This window comes from Prunus avium, chromosome 8 (assembly GCF_965620075.1).
Source record: "Prunus avium chromosome 8, drPruAviu1.hap1.1, whole genome shotgun sequence".
Lineage (NCBI taxonomy): Eukaryota > Viridiplantae > Streptophyta > Magnoliopsida > Rosales > Rosaceae > Prunus > Prunus avium.
Window position 1 is genome coordinate 7900635 of NC_142291.1, and position 18742 is coordinate 7919376.

General features: G+C 37.2%; 1 protein-coding gene across 1 annotated transcript; it reads left to right on the forward strand.

The window, feature by feature from the left end:
- Positions 1–747: 747 nt before the first annotated feature.
- LOC110773216 (protein PSK SIMULATOR 1) lies at positions 748–11551 on the forward strand. The gene is made up of 13 exons (XM_021977718.2): positions 748–1213; positions 1399–2028; positions 4309–4634; positions 4782–4874; positions 4981–5071; positions 6108–6201; positions 6646–6743; positions 7451–7520; positions 7951–8054; positions 10031–10147; positions 10270–10346; positions 10611–10655; positions 10737–11551. Exons 2-13 carry the CDS (start codon positions 1657–1659, stop codon positions 11251–11253), a joined length of 2004 nt encoding a protein of 667 aa, XP_021833410.1. The 5' UTR covers positions 748–1213; positions 1399–1656; the 3' UTR covers positions 11254–11551.
- Positions 11552–18742: the final 7191 nt, after the last annotated feature.

Genomic DNA, 18742 nt, shown 5'->3' on the forward strand with positions numbered 1-18742 from the left:
TGGATCATTTGTTAATTTCTAAGCCCAAAAAATAAAATTTTAGTTGGAATTTGTATTAATTTTTTTAAAATATTTTAAAAAATAATAATAATAATCCGGTTCAAAACTAGAAAAACCGAAAACCGGATTGACTGGTTTAAAAAAAAAATTTCACTAGATCTGGACCAGTTAAGTAGTACCGATTCCAATTCCGATTGAGGTGAGAATCGGACCGAACTAGACTGTGTCCACCCCTACTTGCACACTGGGGGGTTCGAATCCTTTTCTTTCGCAACCACCTACTGCGCCTTATCTAACCCGTTGTGGATGAGTATGCGCCTTATCCGTGTTTTTGGACCACCGATATTTCCAAAACTCTCAATATTTTAGACTTTGAATATAACTAGAGTCGAGGGTGAGAATCTGATTGGAAAGAAGGTGTGGTACTCAAAGTCGTATCCAAGTGCATAGTTATAAACTATAAGTGAATTGTTTTTGGGTATTTAAAATCATTGTTAAAGTCCAGGAGAAAAACTTATATTTAAAAAAGGTCAAGTAGAAAAACAAGTTGAGATTTTTTTCTTTTTATTAATGGTTACATATCTTGGGGTGAAATATTAATGGAAATTTTTTTTTTTTTTTTTTTTTTGTGGAAAATTTTTCATTTGTTTTGCGTGCAAAATTTTCATGATTTTATCAAAAACATCTTTTCATCATCTAACAGTTTAATAGAAAGACATAGGTTTTCTTATAAACTGGTGTAATGTTTAATTAGCAGTGGCCGGTTGGTGACTTTGGGTTTTGACCACCTCCTCTTTCTATTCTCTCTCACACAGAGAAAGAGACAGTGTTTTGTGCCAGAGCCACCACTGACCAGACCTAGAGAGAGAAGGCGAGAGAGAGAGACTGAGACTGAGGCTGAGAGGTTGAAACTGAGAGTGAAAAACCTACAGTCACTCACTGTTGCACTTTGCTGGGTATATATATTTTTTTTTGGCCTTTTTGCATTTCTTCTTCTTCTGCTCTGCCCAGCCTCTTTTCTACTGTAGCTCTCTTGCAACTCTTATACTAAAAATAAAAACAAAAACAAAAGAAAACTCATCTCTCCATTCCTATCACCATCACTGTCATAATCATCTGGGTTTCCTGAACCTATTGGAAAGTAGTGCAATCCAGAATCTCTTCCATCTTCTCATAGATCCAGCTGTAAGCCCAGAATCTCTGTCCCTAACTGGTAAAATTTCTAACTACTCTTGCTGGGTTTGCTTTGAAACTAATTGTAAAATCTCAAATTATGCATTTTATCTAATTTTTGGATGTGGGTTTGTTTTTTGTTTGCAGATTTCCCTCTCATTGTTGTTTTATGATGTTTATGAATATTTTTGATTAATGGGTTTCGGCTTTTTTCTTGATTGGCAGCTTCGTCACCCATAGTTGCTGGACTGGAACTCCAACAGTGATCAGAATTGGGTCTATGGTAATCTATGTTAAACATGAATGTCTATAAAACTGATTCCACAGCTTTGGAGTAGATCATTCTGATTTCAGAACTCGTTAAGTATGCTTCTGATTTGGTCACTAGTTACTACAATCTTGAGCTTCTTATAGATAGCAATAGTCGGAGTTGGGTTGGTTCTTACTCTTGAAAAGGCTTGAAGTTCTTGTCCTGGCTTTTGTATGAAATATACTTTGTGGCTTATCAACACAATGGGTGGGATGTGCTCCAAGTCGAGGAGATCCACTGTAGACGATGTCACTGTAAATAATGCTCCCAGTGGAAGCATTCCTACTGCTAATGGCCATTCAAGTAATGGGTCTCGTGGTCTGCCTCTGAAAGTGAATACGAATTCAACACCGTCTCCAGTTAGTGATGGCATGGTTAGTGATGGCATGGATAAGAAATTGCGAGACCCGTTTATGTTGCCAGAGACAAATAGCATGGTTCCTTATGGGCTGATTACAGATGATGTCAATGATGGGATTCCTCACTTGTCAAGGGCCTTATCGCAGAAAAATAGATCTACCAAATCTAAGCAGGCTGTTGCAAAGGTAATCCTGACTTTGATATGCTAGGTTTTTTCTTCTTGCCTATGTTGTGTTGGAATGAATAATTTGAAATTGTGTGGTATGAATGGTTATTGGATGCACATTTTGTTTTCTATAGCACTTGGAATCACAAACCCTTCCATATTGAGTTGTTATGGAGCTTCTACTCTAAAGAGTGTAATAATTAGAGTGAGGATGGTAAGGTGTTGCAAGGATGCCAGTTGATGAGTCCTTACATTTTATGTTGACTTTTAATAGGCCTTACTTAGAATGTACTATTTTGAAACACAGACTAGAAGGTCCCATGTTGGTTGTGGCTTATATCCGTTGGGACCCTTTGACTTGGGATATACAGATAAAAGTTTGCCCATCTATTGCCCCTAGTTCTTTTGGATTGAGGGAGTTCAGTAGACATGGAGATGATGGAAGTGAAATACTTTCAACAGGAAAATTCTTTCTGTATTTGGATACTTAGTGAAGTGGTGGTAAGCAGGAGGGAAAACCTTCCAACATTCTTCTTACTATAGAGGTGAGAAACAGTGGGAAATGAGTTTAGCCTTTTCCTGTTCCATTTTTAAGACAAGAGTGTGATGAATCTCATACTAAAGAGACTAAAAAGATGGTTGATATTTTCCTCAAGTTCATTTAGAAAGAAATTCATACCAAAAGAATATAGGAAGTCATTCGGCCTCCTCTATAAGGATCCAAAAGAACAAAGCATTAAACTTCCATTTAATCTGATTTTGTTTTTTCACTACTTGTTTCCATCTTGCTCTTCCCATCATTCCCCATGTAACATAAAAGATGAAAATGTTGTTTCAATTGAAGGCCCTATTTTTGGGCTTGCTTTCCAGTTATAAAGTGTCATTCCAATTGAAGATCGTATATTTGGTGGTTGCTCTAGATACTTTTCCATGGAGAGCAGAGATTTGTGTGCTTAATAACATCCCCTTGAAGACAATTTTCTAGAAGGTGATTCATAAAGTAAAAATCCCATTCAAAATCAGGGCTAATCTGGGCTTATTCTAGAGTGTTGCCTTTTGTTGAGTAAATAGGTAGAACATGTTATTAGATAGTAGGGAAAGGAGGTTATTTAAGGAAGCTGATTTGAGCTGGGTTATTCTAGCATCTTGTACTGCATGATTAAAGAAGCATATAGGCTCTTGGGAAAGGGATAAAGCCTGAAGTTATATGGAGGTGTTGAGTGAAGGATGCCTTTTTGGGTAGTGTGAATGGCGAGAAGTAGGAGGATTTTTGTCAGTTATAGGGGAAGGGATGGAGTTTGATCATCCTTGTGGGTTTTTGCCTCTTCGGAATCTAAGGAAATCCCAATTTTATTTTTTGTTTGCTTGTTTAAGTTTTTAGTTTTTTGTGATTGGAGAGCTGTTGGACTATTAGGGGAGGGATATGTTATTTGTCTGCTTGGATGATTTATCAATTTTATTAAAATCTTGTTTCTACTGGGAAAAAAAGAAAGAAAGTAGGAAATGAAGAAAACCATGGAAGTGATAAAGAACTATAGTGTCTGGATCAACTCATCAAAGTATTAGTTGAAAATTACGAAAATTCAGTGTTTTAGAAGGCGGGGATGAGGCGAGCCTTGAGGCACACCTTTCTGTGAGGCAGCTTCCACATGCCTTCAGGCTGTAAGCGCAGAGTGTTTCACCCAAAAGGCGTAGCAACCCCAAATCCACACCTTTCTCCCCCATTGATGAGGCAACAGTGAAGCACCACCGGTGAGATCTAAGGCAGAACCATATCTGATCAGAGGGATGAGAGAGACCAGACAACGTTGATGAGATTGATGAGGGTGCGACGACACCCACAAGATCGATGAGGGTGCGATGACGCTGGCAAGAGAGAGAATGAGTGATGATGGAGGCAGAGAAAGATGAGAGGAAGAATAGAGAAAAGAGGGTTAGTGAAACACTGTGTTTCACTTATGGGCTGGTAATTTCACAAGTTCTCTTATGGACCCAGCCCATATACAAAAAACATGACCCAATTTTGCTTTGATTCCAGACATATGTTATATATCAATGCCTATGAGAGTTTTAAAACACTGGTGATATTACATTGTGCATGTAATTGGATGAAACTTACCATTTTATCATGATTGCTTATATTCTAATGGTAATTTTACTGTTTATCTTGTACTTTGTCTTTTATTTCAGTAGGACATGATGATTGGTTTTTAAAATAGATATTGAAGCAATACTGAAGTAAATAATACTCCTTTGTACTTAAATATTGTTAACTGTTTTTTTTTCTTTTGGTTTATAGGTATCAGAAGTGAGCTCGCTTTTGGGTAGGGCTGGTACTGCTGGCCTTGGGAAGGCAGTGGAAGTATTGGACACCCTTGGTAGTAGTATGACAAATTTGAACCCAAGCAGTGGTTTTACCTCAGGGGTGACAACAAAAGGGAATAAAATTTCAATTTTGGCTTTTGAAGTTGCGAACACAGTTGTCAAGGGTTCAAATTTAATGCAATCCCTTTCAAAGGATAATATCAAACATTTGAAAGAGGTTGTGCTTCCATCAGAAGGGGTACAAAATTTAGTATCAATAGATATGGATGAACTCCTGAGAATTGCTGCAGCAGACAAGAGGTTGGTAATTGAATATTACCAACTATAATTTTCTGGTTAATCAGAATGAGCTGTAAATATTGTTATTAATTTTGATGTGGTGTCATTTCTTGAATAATTATATGTGAACATTGAAGAATTAATAATTTTGTGGTACGATTCTTGCAGAGAAGAACTGAAAGTTTTCTCTGGAGAAGTAGTGCGTTTTGGAAATCGTTGTAAAGATCCTCAATGGCACAATTTGGATCGCTATTTTGAGAAGTAACCTTAACAAAATCTTGTTATTTATTTATTTATGTGTGTTCTGTTTAACTCCTTAGATGAGGTTCTCATACTGCCACCCATGCTATCTTTTCCCGAACTTTAGGTTGGGTTCAGAAATTACACCCCAGAGGCAATTGAAGGATGATGCAGAGACAGTGATGCAGCAATTGATGACCTTAGTTCAAAATACAGCTGTAAGTTAATACACGTAAAGAGATTGCAGCCTCTCAGTTGGAGTTGTGTGCATTCTTGACTTACCTTAGCAGTTCATGTAATAGCATGCACCACATTAAAGAGAATATAAGTATATGTTCTTTGTTGTCTCTCCTTTCCGCTGGGGAAGCATTGATTGACATAACAATGTCATTAGATCAATTTACTTTATTTAATTTGTTTTTCATGAGGTTCCGATATAACTCATGTTATGCTATTTCTTGCCAAATCTGATTTATTGAATACAATGATGAGGGGATGAAGCTGAATCAAATGATTTATGGCAATTCGTAGATGCAGAGGCCGTTTCTCTTTGTTTATTTGTTTATGTGAAATTTCTGTAGTGCATGTTTGATTGAATCGGATAATAAAAATTGACAAGTTTCCTTTTTGTATTTGTCAATTGGTAATCTGAGTCAAATTGATTTTGGTTGCTGGCATGTTAAATAGAAAATATTTGGTAAATCTGCCTGAAGTTTTGGTATGAAACTTTCTATTACAGTTAATGACTCGAACTCAAAACGTTGTTGAGCCTCATCATAGTCCTCAATCAGTTGGAGGGGTTTCAAGCTACATGATTAAATTTAGTTCTTCTCCATGCAGAGGATTAGCTCTATTGAATGTCGCAGAAGCATTATGTGACCTTTTAGTAGACATTTTGCATTCACTAACTGAATTCTATCAGCTGAATGGTCGTTTGTTAAATAAATTCCATTAACTCTACTTACCCACCATTGGAGTTCTTAGGTGTCTAATTCCATCGAGGGGGAGGGGGGGTTGGTTATGGTGGAGAGGGGCACCCTGCTTATTGCATATTATTCTTTGGAGGGTACTCTAGTTTTGAGTTTAGCAGTACATGATTTTGACTGCTGTATGTGTGTTTGTTGCTTCTTTTTTGATTAGTAGATAGACAAGCCTGGGTGGTGCTAAAACATGTTCTAACTGCCAATTACTGGTGGATAGATGCTATTCCTTGGAACTTTACTGAAGGAAGACAAACCTTTTTCATGGTTACAGGAATTATATCATGAGTTACATGCCTTGGACAGATTTGAACAAGATTATCGGCGTAAGCTTCAAGAGGAAGACAACTCAAATGCCACCCAAAGAGGTAGCTTGCATCTTGTATTTCCTTTCCAATGTCATATGAAACTTTTATCTGCATATTTTGGTCTGGTAGGTTTAGAGAGTTATTCTATGTTGGATATATCCATTGTTTTTTCTGATGATGACTGGGTTTATTAAAGATTAAATTCCACCCATAATGAAATGAGGTCATGGTGCTGAGTTTTTATTTTGCCATGGTCAGTTTTGGCTGTGGCCATGTCGAATAATGATGCAACATTAATACTAGTTCTGAAATTTGTTCAGTATGTAATGAATTAATTAATTATTACTATTTCCTCCTTAATTCCAGTGGTTAGCCTCGTGTAACAGTGTTTTCCACAAATCCTTGCATAGTTTTCAAATTTTGATTTCTTTCACTTCTATTTTTTGTTTCCCATCAAAATGGTTACAATTATAACTTGGTTTATTGTGCCAATTTCACATATAGGAGACAGCCTTGCTATCTTAAGAGCAGAGTTGAAGAGTCAAAGGAAGCATGTGAGAAGTTTGAAGAAAAAATCACTCTGGTCCAGGATTTTGGAAGAGGTAGCAAGTCAGTATTTCTACTTGTTGTATCTCATCTAGGTGCAGAAGAAATTAAGTTTTCTTCTTAATTGAATCGAATGTAGAACTTAAAAACTGGATGCAATATATTTTATGAGTCACGTAATAAAAATGATAGCTTCCATTTGCAGCTAGAAACTTCTCAATACACCCGCCTTTCAATGAAAATTTAGATCGCAAAAATACTCCTCTTTAAAGTTACTAAGATGGATTGTTATACACGCTTAACCCTAATAAACCACTTAGAAAAAGTTTATTTAGTATGTAAAAATTAGAAAACAAGGCCAGCGATGAGGTACTTCATGTTTTTGAACTTGTTTTTTGGTTTCAAAGAATTATTGTAGGGTGTTTTTTGGAATATTCTAGGGTGTCTTTAAGTTAAAGTCTTATGTTTTTTATATTAGGGTATGGGCTTTTGAACAATAATCTGGGTGCAGCGTGCAAATAATACTTTTATTTTTATTTTTATAGGAAACAAGAACTTCTGTTTTTAAGAAACAAAAACATAAGTACAAGAATAGTGAACACGGAGTCCACATCTAAAAACACAAAAACTGCAACCCCCAATGCCATCCTAGAAAAACAGATGCAACAAAATCATAGAGAAGCCAACAGATTACAAAACAGCTCCTGTGCATATAGAATTCCGCTTTAAGTTCTACAACCAACCTAATATCTCATATTTGCAGGTCATGGAGAAACTTGTCGACGTTGTGCATTTCTTACATTTGGAAATTCATGAAGCATTTGGTAATGCAGGTATGCTGAAAATATAGGATGAAATTTCTGATAATGGCCTTCTAAGAGAGGCCTTCTAGTCCTCCTTGGGAGTAGGGCAGGAAGCTGAGAAAGATATTATGGGCACTTCTTGTCCTTAATTAAAGTTAACACCAAATTGCATATAACTGTGGTAGAAAGTTGACCTTGTTAAGTAAATTAAAAAAAATATTAATGTTTGGACAGTTCTTAGACGCGGGAAACAGATTTATTCTCTGATGCTGTTAACTTGTTGAGATTCTCCAAATAAAAGCAATGCTAATATCTATTGCCTTTATTGGTTAAGCTGCCACATATAATATCATGCCTCTCTTGTAATATTAATTTTGCATAACAATTATGTTGAAGCTGTTCATCATGTTTAATTTTTTACTGAATTTTATGCGATTTTTCTCTCTGTCTGGTCTCACAGATACTGATAAACCTGTGAAAGGTGTTCAGAACAATCACAAAAAGTTGGGCTCTGCTGGTCTTGCATTGCATTATGCAAATATTATCTCTCAAATCGATACTCTTGTGAGTTTATGTTATTTCATTGCTTAAATACATTCCTCCTTTGTGAAAATATTTTTTTCGTTTCCTTATCATTTGCTGTAAATGCATTAGTATGTGATATCATGACTTAACAACTTATTCTGGTTATACTCTGCTACTTTCGTGGAAAAAGGTGCAAATACAACTTTCCACTAGGGTTCTGTTTCAATACCTTTTTAGACTTGAATATATATATATATTTAATGTTTCACGAGTCTGCTCTGGGTGGAGCAACAACTTTGAGCGTGAGAGTGGGTTGTATCCAAGTCCAATTTTCGAGAACATGTTCTTGTGGGACTATGCAACCTCTTATTCTTAAGTCTGAAGATCTGTCTGTGCCTCTGTTCCCGCTTTTCCTTTAAAATTTTTAATGAGTAGTGCTTATGCCTTGTGGGATTGTTTGCTTTAGGCGGTTGCTTCCCCTCCTAAAAACCATCGAATGTGTGCACAAGTTCAATTTCCTTCCTAATAAACGACCTAAATACTTTGAGCAGTGTCATTTGTGAACCTATTCAGAGTCCTCAGTTAATTGTTAAAATCCGAAGAAGAATCTATTTCAAATTTGAACAAGTTGGTGCTTGGAAAATCACTGCTATGTTGACCCAGCAAGTAATCTGCCCATCAAATATCTAGATCCTTTTTTCTTATAAAAAAAGAAAAGGTAAAAAAAACTTTAGATCCTCTTGTAGTTATAAGTTAATAACAACAGCTCACTTTGTTATAGGGTAATGAAATAGTGGCACTGTGAATCTGTGATTCTATTTTTCTAACATGGGACGCTTGAAAAGATGCTTTGTGTCTACTCTTGTTGGACACACCTTTGCATGGATGGAAAGATGATATCTTATGCTTGCATGAATGGAAAGATGTTTGAAAGACAAACCTTTATTTACGCAGAAAAAACATAGAATTATGGGATTCTGCATCTTTTGTCAAGAAGAATATGAATGCTTGTAATTTTTCTCATTCTTTTAAAATATACTGTTCTTTCAAAATTTCCTATAAAAAATGAGATCACTGTATAGTGTTGTGTCTAGATTATTGTAAGTTGATGTGTCTGACTTTCAGTGTCAGTGTTTACATACGACACTTGTGTCATTGTCCACAAATCATAGCCTTTTCTTGATTAAGTAAAGCGTGAAAGTATTACCCTCATTACGGCCTCTGTGTGGTAATAAATGTGAGCTGTGTCTATGAAGTGGAAGGTTCATGTCAAGAGTGGTGGTAAAAGATATTGGATTTTGTCTGTTGGATTCCATGGAAGATAGGATCATCTGACAATGTGCATGATTATATTAAAATTCATGAAGTTAGTTGGCAAGCCCAACTAACATATCTTAGCCTGTTATGGCCTGCCTGAGTTTGACTTATGTCGTGCTCACAATTCACATAGTTTGGGCAGTGCTTGTTTTTTTAGTAATAATAGGGCATCCTTCAACTATACATATCTTAGCTTATTGTGGCCTGCCTGAATTTGACTTATGTCCTGCTCATAATTCACATAATTTGGGCGTGCTTGTCTTTGGGTAATAAATGCATCTTTCTTATTGAAAAAAAGGGTACCTTGACCAGTCAGGTTGATGGATAGGAATTGTAACTCGTGAAAAGTAGTATGCAAGATAAAACTAACAGGCCAAATATGAATATCTGGATAGAAAATAGCATCTACTGGGTGTGAGGAGCAGTTATGACATGCATTCAGGATCTGGATACTAGTTATTTTTTTTATAATATTTTTTTTCTTCCATTTTGGTTTTTCTTTTATTGTATATATAAACGTGCAAATAGCTGGTTATAGTAGTTATCTGGAAATAACTGGGAGTTTCCTATTTTTGTTAAAGCACAATGATCATTCTCCTCTTCAGTTTGAATTTTATGGTTCTGTTTGAGAAATGGGAATTTTGTGCTTTATATCAACTCATGTGGGTCATGGCCTCTGGGTTAACATCTGAATCCAGGTGTCTCGATCAAGTTCTGTGCCTCCAAACACACGGGATAATTTATATCAGGGGCTGCCACCTGGTGTAAAGTCAGCTTTGCGCTCAAAGCTACAGTCATTTCAGGTTAAGGAAGAGGTATCTATAGTTTATTTACTCCATGGATTATTAACAACTTCCCAAAACTTTTATTTTTCCACTTGACACTAAGTTATTATTTGTTTGCCCATCTTTGTACTGATTCATAACTATTCTCGCAGCATACAGTCCCTGAAATCAAAGCTGAAATGGAGAAAACATTGCAGTGGCTAGTACCCATTGCCACTAACACAACCAAGTAAAGCATCAAGCCTTTAGATAAAGCTTTTTTTTTATTTTTTTGGTTCTTTTTATAGTTCTGCGAATCTCTGGTTGAATTAATGAAGAGGAAGAGTACTACTAGTTTTTCTTTTGTCCCTTAAGTGGAGTGATTGACATAGTATTTAAATTTTTTTATTGTTCCCTGTTCTTCAATTATGAGAACATAACTTTTTGTAACCTCTGTTGATTTTCCTTCAATTCTATTTTCTGACTGCTTCTTTTGGCATTGTGATTTATTTAGAGCTCATCATGGCTTTGGTTGGGTTGGAGAATGGGCAAACACTGGGTGAGTTCTGAACTGCAGGTGCCTTTCATTTGCGTATTGCTCCTGAATATTTTCCTAATTTTATTTGTTGTAATTCTTTAGGTCTGAGATGAACCGAAAACCTGCTGGTCAGACTGACTTGCTGAGGATTGAGACACTACACCATGCTGATAAAAGTAAAACTGAGTTTTACATTCTTGAACTGGTGGTGTGGCTTCACCATCTGGTCAGCCAAGTGAGGGTTGGAAACGGTGGAATTAGATCTCCTGTTAAATCCCCTCTTTGCTCTCCAAACCAGAAGGCAATTCAGTTATCGACGAACAAACCCAACTGTCCATCCCCCATATTAACAGTTGAGGACCAAGAAATGCTTCGATATGTAAGTAAGAGAAAACTCACGCCTGGCATTAGTAAGAGCCAGGAATTTGACACTGCAAAGAACAGGTTCAGCAAGTATAATAGGCTGAGTAAGAGTAGTAATCACTCCCCAACAAGTGAACGTAGGAAGGATCCATTTCCCATAAGGAGGCCATCGTCCGTTCCGGTCATTGACTTTGATATAGACCGCATCAAAGCTTTAGATGTCATTGATCGAGTGGACACGATTCGAAGTATTTGAATGTATGGCCGATAAAGATACACAAGCGCAGGGGTCTTGTGGTATGCCTAATAGGCCCATCTGCGGCAATTTTCCTAGTTGGGTGGTCTTGGTTTGTGGCGAGGGTGATGTTATGTTAGCAGGCAGATGCTGGGTGATAAGTCATTGCCATTTTGAATGTCTAAATTTAGGGTGATAAATGTGTTGTTCAAAGTAAATTAAATTTCTGTAGATGGAAAGGATGCTGGGTTATAGCTTTGCTTAGTGTAATATGTACAGAATATTCAATTAATAATCGAAAGTTCATGGTCTCTCTCTCTCTCGGCAGTAAGTTTACAAATTTCCCCAAAATGTATGCCTGTTCCAGTTTTGCTAAAAAGATATCAAATAGGTCCACTTCTTCTCGCTCCACCAGGGCCGTTTTTGGGTTTCTAATTTGGTGCCCATTTTGTCGCAGCCTAAGGGTTGTTTGATAGTCATTTTATCTTCAGTTTTCATTTACTTTTTATAAAAACTGAAATTGAAAACGTGTTTTGTAACCGATTTCAATTTCAGTTTTCAATGAAATCTAGTTTTCAAAATCTCCCTTATTTTTTAAAAGGGCTGATTTTAGTTTGGCACCTTGAATTCTCACCCTTAAGATGTGTTTGTTTATGTACTCTCAATTTTAACAATAAAGTATCTTATGTTTGTAAATTTGTTGCAATGTGGTTTTGCCGTTATAATGGCCGTTAAATAATTTGTTAAGTGATGACGTGGTAAATGTAGGATCTACATGCTTTAAATTTAAATTGATTAAAATATGAATAAAATATTTTTTATTTGGAAAAAATTGAAGAAAAAGGACACCCAAACCAGCACCTCCATCTCCGATTTCTTTCTCCCTCATCACAAATCATATCCACCATCCATAACCATCACCTTCCCCTCATTGACCTCCAGTGTAATAACCCGATCCTAAATTAATATTTAATTATTAATTTATTCAAGTAAAAGACAATTTTACTCCATGAATATTTTCATGGGTTTAAAAGTTGACTTTTTGTTCGGGAAATAATTTGGGAATTTTAGTAGTACTGTTTCGTAGAGCACGTCTAGATGAGTCCGTAGACATGTAGTGGGCTCAAATCGGAGTTGTAACAAAGAAGTTACGATCAAAAGAAATCCAATGGCATAACTGTAAATATTTTGAAATTCATATTTTAAAAGTCAGAATTCTCTCTCTCTCTCTCTCTCTCTCTCTCTCTCTCTCTCTCTCTCTCTCTCTCTCTCTCGTATGCGACAAGAACCCCCTGTTCAGTTGTCGCGGGTTTGAGCCATCGCCGCCATCTCCGGCCGTCGTTGACGCTGGGACTGGTCCCAAAATGACTGGCCCGCCTTCCCCTTCCTACCTTAGCCATTCGCCGCCTCTGCCGTCAGCCCAAGTCACTGGAAAATCAAGAGAAGTTGCTGGTTTTACGTAAATTTTCACGGAGCTTGTTCGGACGATTCCGGCTACCAATTTCTTCGATCTAGGTATGCTTTTTCATCCTCTCAATGTGTTCTAGCTGCTGATTGGGTTGTTTAGGATTGATTTCTGCGTTTGGTAACCTGATTTAGCGATTAAAGTTTGGCCGGTTTTTGGCTCACGATTCCGGCCATTTCTTGCCACATTTTGGGGTTGGTCCAAGAACAAAGTTGCTCCATTCATTGTTATGATAATGTAGGTATAGGTCTTGACCAACGGTTTGGAGATTTTCCGATTGTCGGAATCGCTTTGGACACCCACGTGCGCGTGGGCCATTTTATAGCAGGTCCTTGGGTGTTAAAATGATCCCCATGTTGTCTCGAGCATGACGGTATGCTAGGTTTTGAAATTGGTTATTGTTTGACCGTCAATCGGATACTGCATATTGGGTGTCATCTGGGTTTGATATGTTTGGACTGCTGGATCGACTCCATTTTTATATATGTTGATCTAGGCCTCTTTAGAATTGTGTAGGAATTCACGGATCGTGAATCGGAGTCCCGAATACTTCGATTCAATGATTCAAAGATTAGGTTAAATGACGACCGTCCGATCGTGCGATTGCTAGCGATCCGACAACTCGATCGAGACCAAACTTGCAGAACATGTTTAGTAGACTTGGTGGAACTTGTAGGAACTTTCAAATTGGAAATTGGAGGTCGTGGACCCCGCGAGCCCGGTTGACCAAGTTTGGGTAGTTTGACTCCTCGATTGACCGTGAGTCTTCCGAGGTAGTTCCACCCTTCGAGAAGTACTAGAACGACCTCATAAACAAGTCTTGAATGTTATGTGAATTATTTTGATTATAGTTGGACTTTGAGATTATATTATAATATTTTATGGTATTCCTGAGTGTTATTTTTGATATTCGAAGGTTATGCATTATTGGAAATGATGGGATTTGTAGGGGTTATTATTTATATATTTATTTATTTATTATTATGATTATTATTAAAGTATATGACTGAGTGTTATTGGATGATTTAATGTTTATGAGTTACTATGTAATCGCTTTTAATTTCTAAGGATATTATATTGTGTTTAGTTGTGAAGAGTTGGGAACGGTTTGTTAATCGGATTTCGATGTGAATAATAAATTAATTAAATATCTAAGTATATGTCTATACTTAATATATATATATATATATACTCAGTGGTTTGAAAATGATGAATTATGGACACTAGTTCTCAACAGTACGTGGTGTAAAATCAAAGGTAGTTGAGAACTGATTTTGGAAGGTCGAGAAAAGATTTGAAATATGGATTCGTGGAATATGAGAAATTTTATGATAAGTTTCGGAATATGGTTTTCAAACCTACCACAGGAGTAACCCCCCCCCCCCCCCCCCAAATTGCCTTTGAAACAGTTTTGTCATTTATGACAATGTCCCACGAGTTTCAGGGACTCCTGAACCGTGTGGAGCGAGGATGTGCGTTTTCGGGCTGACTACAGGTCCCCCGAGTTTTGCAAGGAGTGTGGCTTAGGTTGACTAAGGGTCCCCTGAGTCTTGCAAGGAATGCGGCTCAGGCTGACTAAGTGTCCCCTGAGTCTTGCGAGAAATGCGGCTCGGGTTGACTTTGTGTTTCCGAGGCCTGTGAGGATGTGTCGCTTATGTGACACTTGGAATTGACAGATTATTGTTGGAATTGACGGATCATGACTGGGGGTACGCCTAGGTGGAGAGTTTTTGGGTTTTAAGATGTTTAAACTAAAATTGAGGATTTTATCTTGGTATTTTTGGGTAAAAGTTTTAATACCTATTTTTCTGATCTTATGAGACAAGGAATGAAGGTTTACAAGTTTTAAGGATTTTATACAATTCACAACTCTTCTCTTAAGTAATGGGCTATTTTATATATATACGTAATTATGTATGCACATATGTGATGGGTGGAAGATCGTTCTGAAACCAATATCTTTTGCTTGAGTTTCAGCGGATTGATTAGAGTTTGAAGCCTTTAGTTTTGGGAATATGTAAAGGAATACTTCATTTATTTGCTTATATATGGATCGAACTTTGGCTTCTGGTGGAAAGAACTATGTATGGCTTGATCCCTTAGTAAGGGTACGTAGGCAACTTAGAGTTACTAGGTGCAGCCACAAGATCAAGTGTTGAAAATTTGTTCAGTTAAGTTATTTTGGAATTTGTTAACGTATTCATGTTGTTCTAAGAGTTGAGACCAGTTTCAGATGGTAGAATGATTTATTTGGTATAAAGAGGCCTGAGGCCATTCAAAGTTATTTGTTTGATGCATTCTGAACGATTGTGGCTTTAAGTTGCCTTTTGTGCAGGTGGAATTTTTTTTTTTTTGGGGAAATGAGCGAAATACAAGGAAGCCTCAGCCAAATTTTCGACAGAAGTCAAACCGTAATAGAATTTGAAGTCTTAATTAGAAGGGCAATTTGGTCAAGTGTGCCCGGCACCTGCCAGGTGTTGGACACGCACAGGGTTCGGCTCAAATTCCAAAGTGAAATTTAGGTCGGGTCCTGTCATCCAGCACCGCCGCAAACCTACCGACCCCTAACCTCCGCACCCATCTACCTCTTCCCCTGACGACGAGCCACCAGCGACCTCCACCTATCCACCTTGAGCATATCCATCCATTCACCTCAAATCCCATAAATCCAAATCACCTATCCGTTCCGTCCCCTCTCTCTCCAACGAAGTGTGTAGATTGGAAAGAAAGTTTCAACAAACGAAGGTTGTAGATTTGCAACCAAATGATAATGATAGATAGAGATGGGGCTGTCGGGATTGTGGGGATAGTGGGACTGCTGGGATCTGAAGAGTGGATTTTGTTGGTGAGTCCTTACTTAGTTACGATTTTGGTTCCTTACTATGTCAGGATTTTGGTTACTTACCCATTTATCTAGTCCTATTATAATTGAGATTTATTTCATATTGTAATTTATATTTATTTTCTATTGTAATTTGGATTTATTTTCTATTTTATTCAGGGTTGTACTTCTTTATAAATAACTCCTTATTGTAGAAGAATAAAATATGAGCATAATTGAATATTTGCCCTACTTTGTTTCACTTGGTATCAGAGCCAGGTTTTCTTGTGACTTGTGCTTGCATTCTCCTTGCAATTTAAGTGCGCTCCTCCCCTCCTCTTCAAGGGGGAGAGGGGGAGTGAAAATGATATGTTTATTAATGTATCCCCATTACCTTGACATACGTTTCGCCTCCCAAATCACACTGTTTTTCCGACCATGGTGCTATAGGAACATCTTTCCCACCACTTTTCTCCCCCACCAAGGAATAAGCAGCCATGACTGGCACGTCACGAAAGCCAGTCATAATATCTACCATAGAGGGTTCAACCTCGCTATTCTCATTAGGGGTAACCCTCACTCGTCATTTCTTGGTATTTTTCTATATTGGTGAGACTTCTGACGCAAAGTCTACATTCAAACTAGTCCCAATGTCTGGAAACTCTTGTATGTCGTATGGGCATGGCCTCACAGCACCAATAATTTGATTGCACGAAACTCGAGGAGGATTTTGCGCTGAGGTACTCCTTCCCAACCCATAAGCCTTCCCTTGTAAACCATTTGCAGTACAAATGCTAAACACATCTTTCATCATCGTTGTCTGCCTCTTGTATTATTCATTAACCACCACCACCCCCGATTGTCGCAATGCACAATTTGACCCAACATGGTCTAATCTTCCACAGAATAGACAAAAGAAAGCCAATCTTTCATATTCAATTTCATATTTCTTAGTAGGTTCGTCATGGGTGAGGCGCAACGTTATGCAACGCTTAAGTGGTTTAGAGATCTTTAGCCTCACTTGAATTCTTAGAAAACTCCCCATGTAGTCCCCGTTTAAGCCACGGTCTACCTGAACAAAGTTACCCAAAAAATTCCCTAATCTCTCCCCCATTGCTAGCTTCACAAATATGGGAGGAATACGTCGAAACCGAATCCAAAAATTTTGGACTTCCAATGGAATCGACAAGGGGTCAACACTTCCATCAGTACCTATTAACAGCAGCAGTGCCCTATCAAAAGTCCAGGGCAACCATTGCAGAACCCTTCGCCAATCCAAATCAGTTTTGAAAGAGAACAAAAATCGCAAAGGATCATTAAGTTGGACCGCCGTAAAACCCTCCATGGTATACCAAATCTTCTTCATGGTACCTATGAATGACTTCTAATGAATCGATTTGGATGTAAGAAGTCTCCCTACCATGAGGAACCGCTCAGCCTTCAATGCTTCGAGTTCCTCAATTCCAACAACCTCGAAGGCTTCAACATCCGAGATTGCCAGAGTGCTCGTCATTCCATTCGCCAACTCACGTGGGCAAAGTACATTTAGTAGAAGTTTTCCTCTATTTCTCATGTGGTTAGCTTGGAAAATTGGATTAGGTAAAAAGCATTAAATTCTAATCAGAATTTCTGTCTAAAGCAAATATTAAATCCTGCTTAAATTGTCGGGTATTTGGCTCGATTACATCATTTCAAAGCCAATCTATGGCTGCTTACTGATAGGTCCGTTATTTCTCATATTTTTATACCTTTTAAATTTGGTTTTTGTTGGGAAATTTGATTAAAAAGAGCTTTATTACTTTACTTTCATTATTTTCATCTATTCTGCGCACTTAGAAGGTTTTTGATGGAAAATCAACTTTATGGAAGAGTTTTAGTGCAAGGCAAATTGGAGAAGAAAGTTAAAGCTAAGACATTGAAGATCATTGTGTCAAATTTGCATAATTTTATATAAAGCCAATTGTTCCAGAATTACAAGTCAAGACAGTGTAAGTTGCAATCCTGTTAGAATTGCACTACTGTGGAAGATTGATGAGTTGAAGACTTTCTCGATTTTTCCTCATAGCTTACGATATATGTTTGGAAAGCTTAGAGATAAAGCTACGTGTCTACTATTTCTCCAGAATTTTCTAGGAAGTGAAACGACCCCAAATATTGCGTGCAAGTCAGCTGACATGTGTCCCAGTCAAAGAAGGATTCTTTCCTAGTTTGTTCCCTTGTTTAGGGTTTTGACTTTCTTTAGGAGAGTTTTTCCGGACTTTTTTTTTAGATTAGGGTTTATTTATTTTGTCCTAAATAAGGCCACCTTAATCTCTCTCTAGGCTACCACCCTTTCACTCAATTTCCATTCGAGAGAGCATGGGGAGCTTAGGCATGCGCATCACCATTATTTTCAGGGTTCTATCTCTCCATTACTTTTCTTATAATTTCTATTATGACTATGTGTAGCTAAACGCTTTTGCTGGGGTATGATGAAGCCCTAATATGATGATCTAGTTTTCTTATTTTGCTTATCTTTTGATTACCTTTTGATGTTGGATTCTTAATCACTGTGCTTATTAACTTGATTGAATGTCTTGATGTTTAACTACTACCTTGGTATTTAATTGAGTTATTTGATGCAAATTAGAGTAAATACCATACCTAATTTGAGGCTTGCTTCTTTCGGTTTTGAATTGTAATTCTTCTAGGGTAAATACTATACTCCTAGGGTTTACATGGTTATAAAAGGTTCTCACAAATCTTAAAGAGTTTCTACATGTTCATATTTGTACTAAATACCATAGACAAATTGCATATAGGAATATACGAGTTAGCCTAAATACCATAGGTAATTCATGAAAAGGAAAACTACTCAACAACATCAATTGGATTAATTAACGGATTGGTAATTAAAAGGCTAGATTGGATTATTAGTGGTGGATTCGTTGTTCTAGTGTTTTTACAAATTGATTTGCAACCCGTTTAATTTTCGTGTGTTTTATTTGTTTCGCTCTTGAGTTTTTATCAAAATTAAGTTTTCTTTAAAGTTATTTCAGTCTGATTGCCTTTCTTTTGCTTTTATTTCAATCTGATCGGACTCTTTCTCATTTTCCTTAACTTGTATTGTCCATTCGAACCCATTTCTATCTTCAATAATAGAGTTCTTTTAGTCCAAATACAATTTTAGTGCTTTGTTCTTTGAGTGTTTTCATCATGCAAGTGGAATATTGAAGTCCTTAATT

Bases quoted from the DNA above. Each gene is read 5' to 3' on its own strand.
- LOC110773216 (XM_021977718.2), top strand. From the start codon at position 1,657: ATGAAATATACTTTGTGGCTTATCAACACAATGGGTGGGATGTGCTCC. The intron at 4,875-4,980 runs GTAACCTTAACA...CCCGAACTTTAG, and splicing joins TTGGATCGCTATTTTGAGAA to GTTGGGTTCAGAAATTACAC. The intron at 6,744-7,450 runs GTAGCAAGTCAG...TCATATTTGCAG, and splicing joins GGTCCAGGATTTTGGAAGAG to GTCATGGAGAAACTTGTCGA.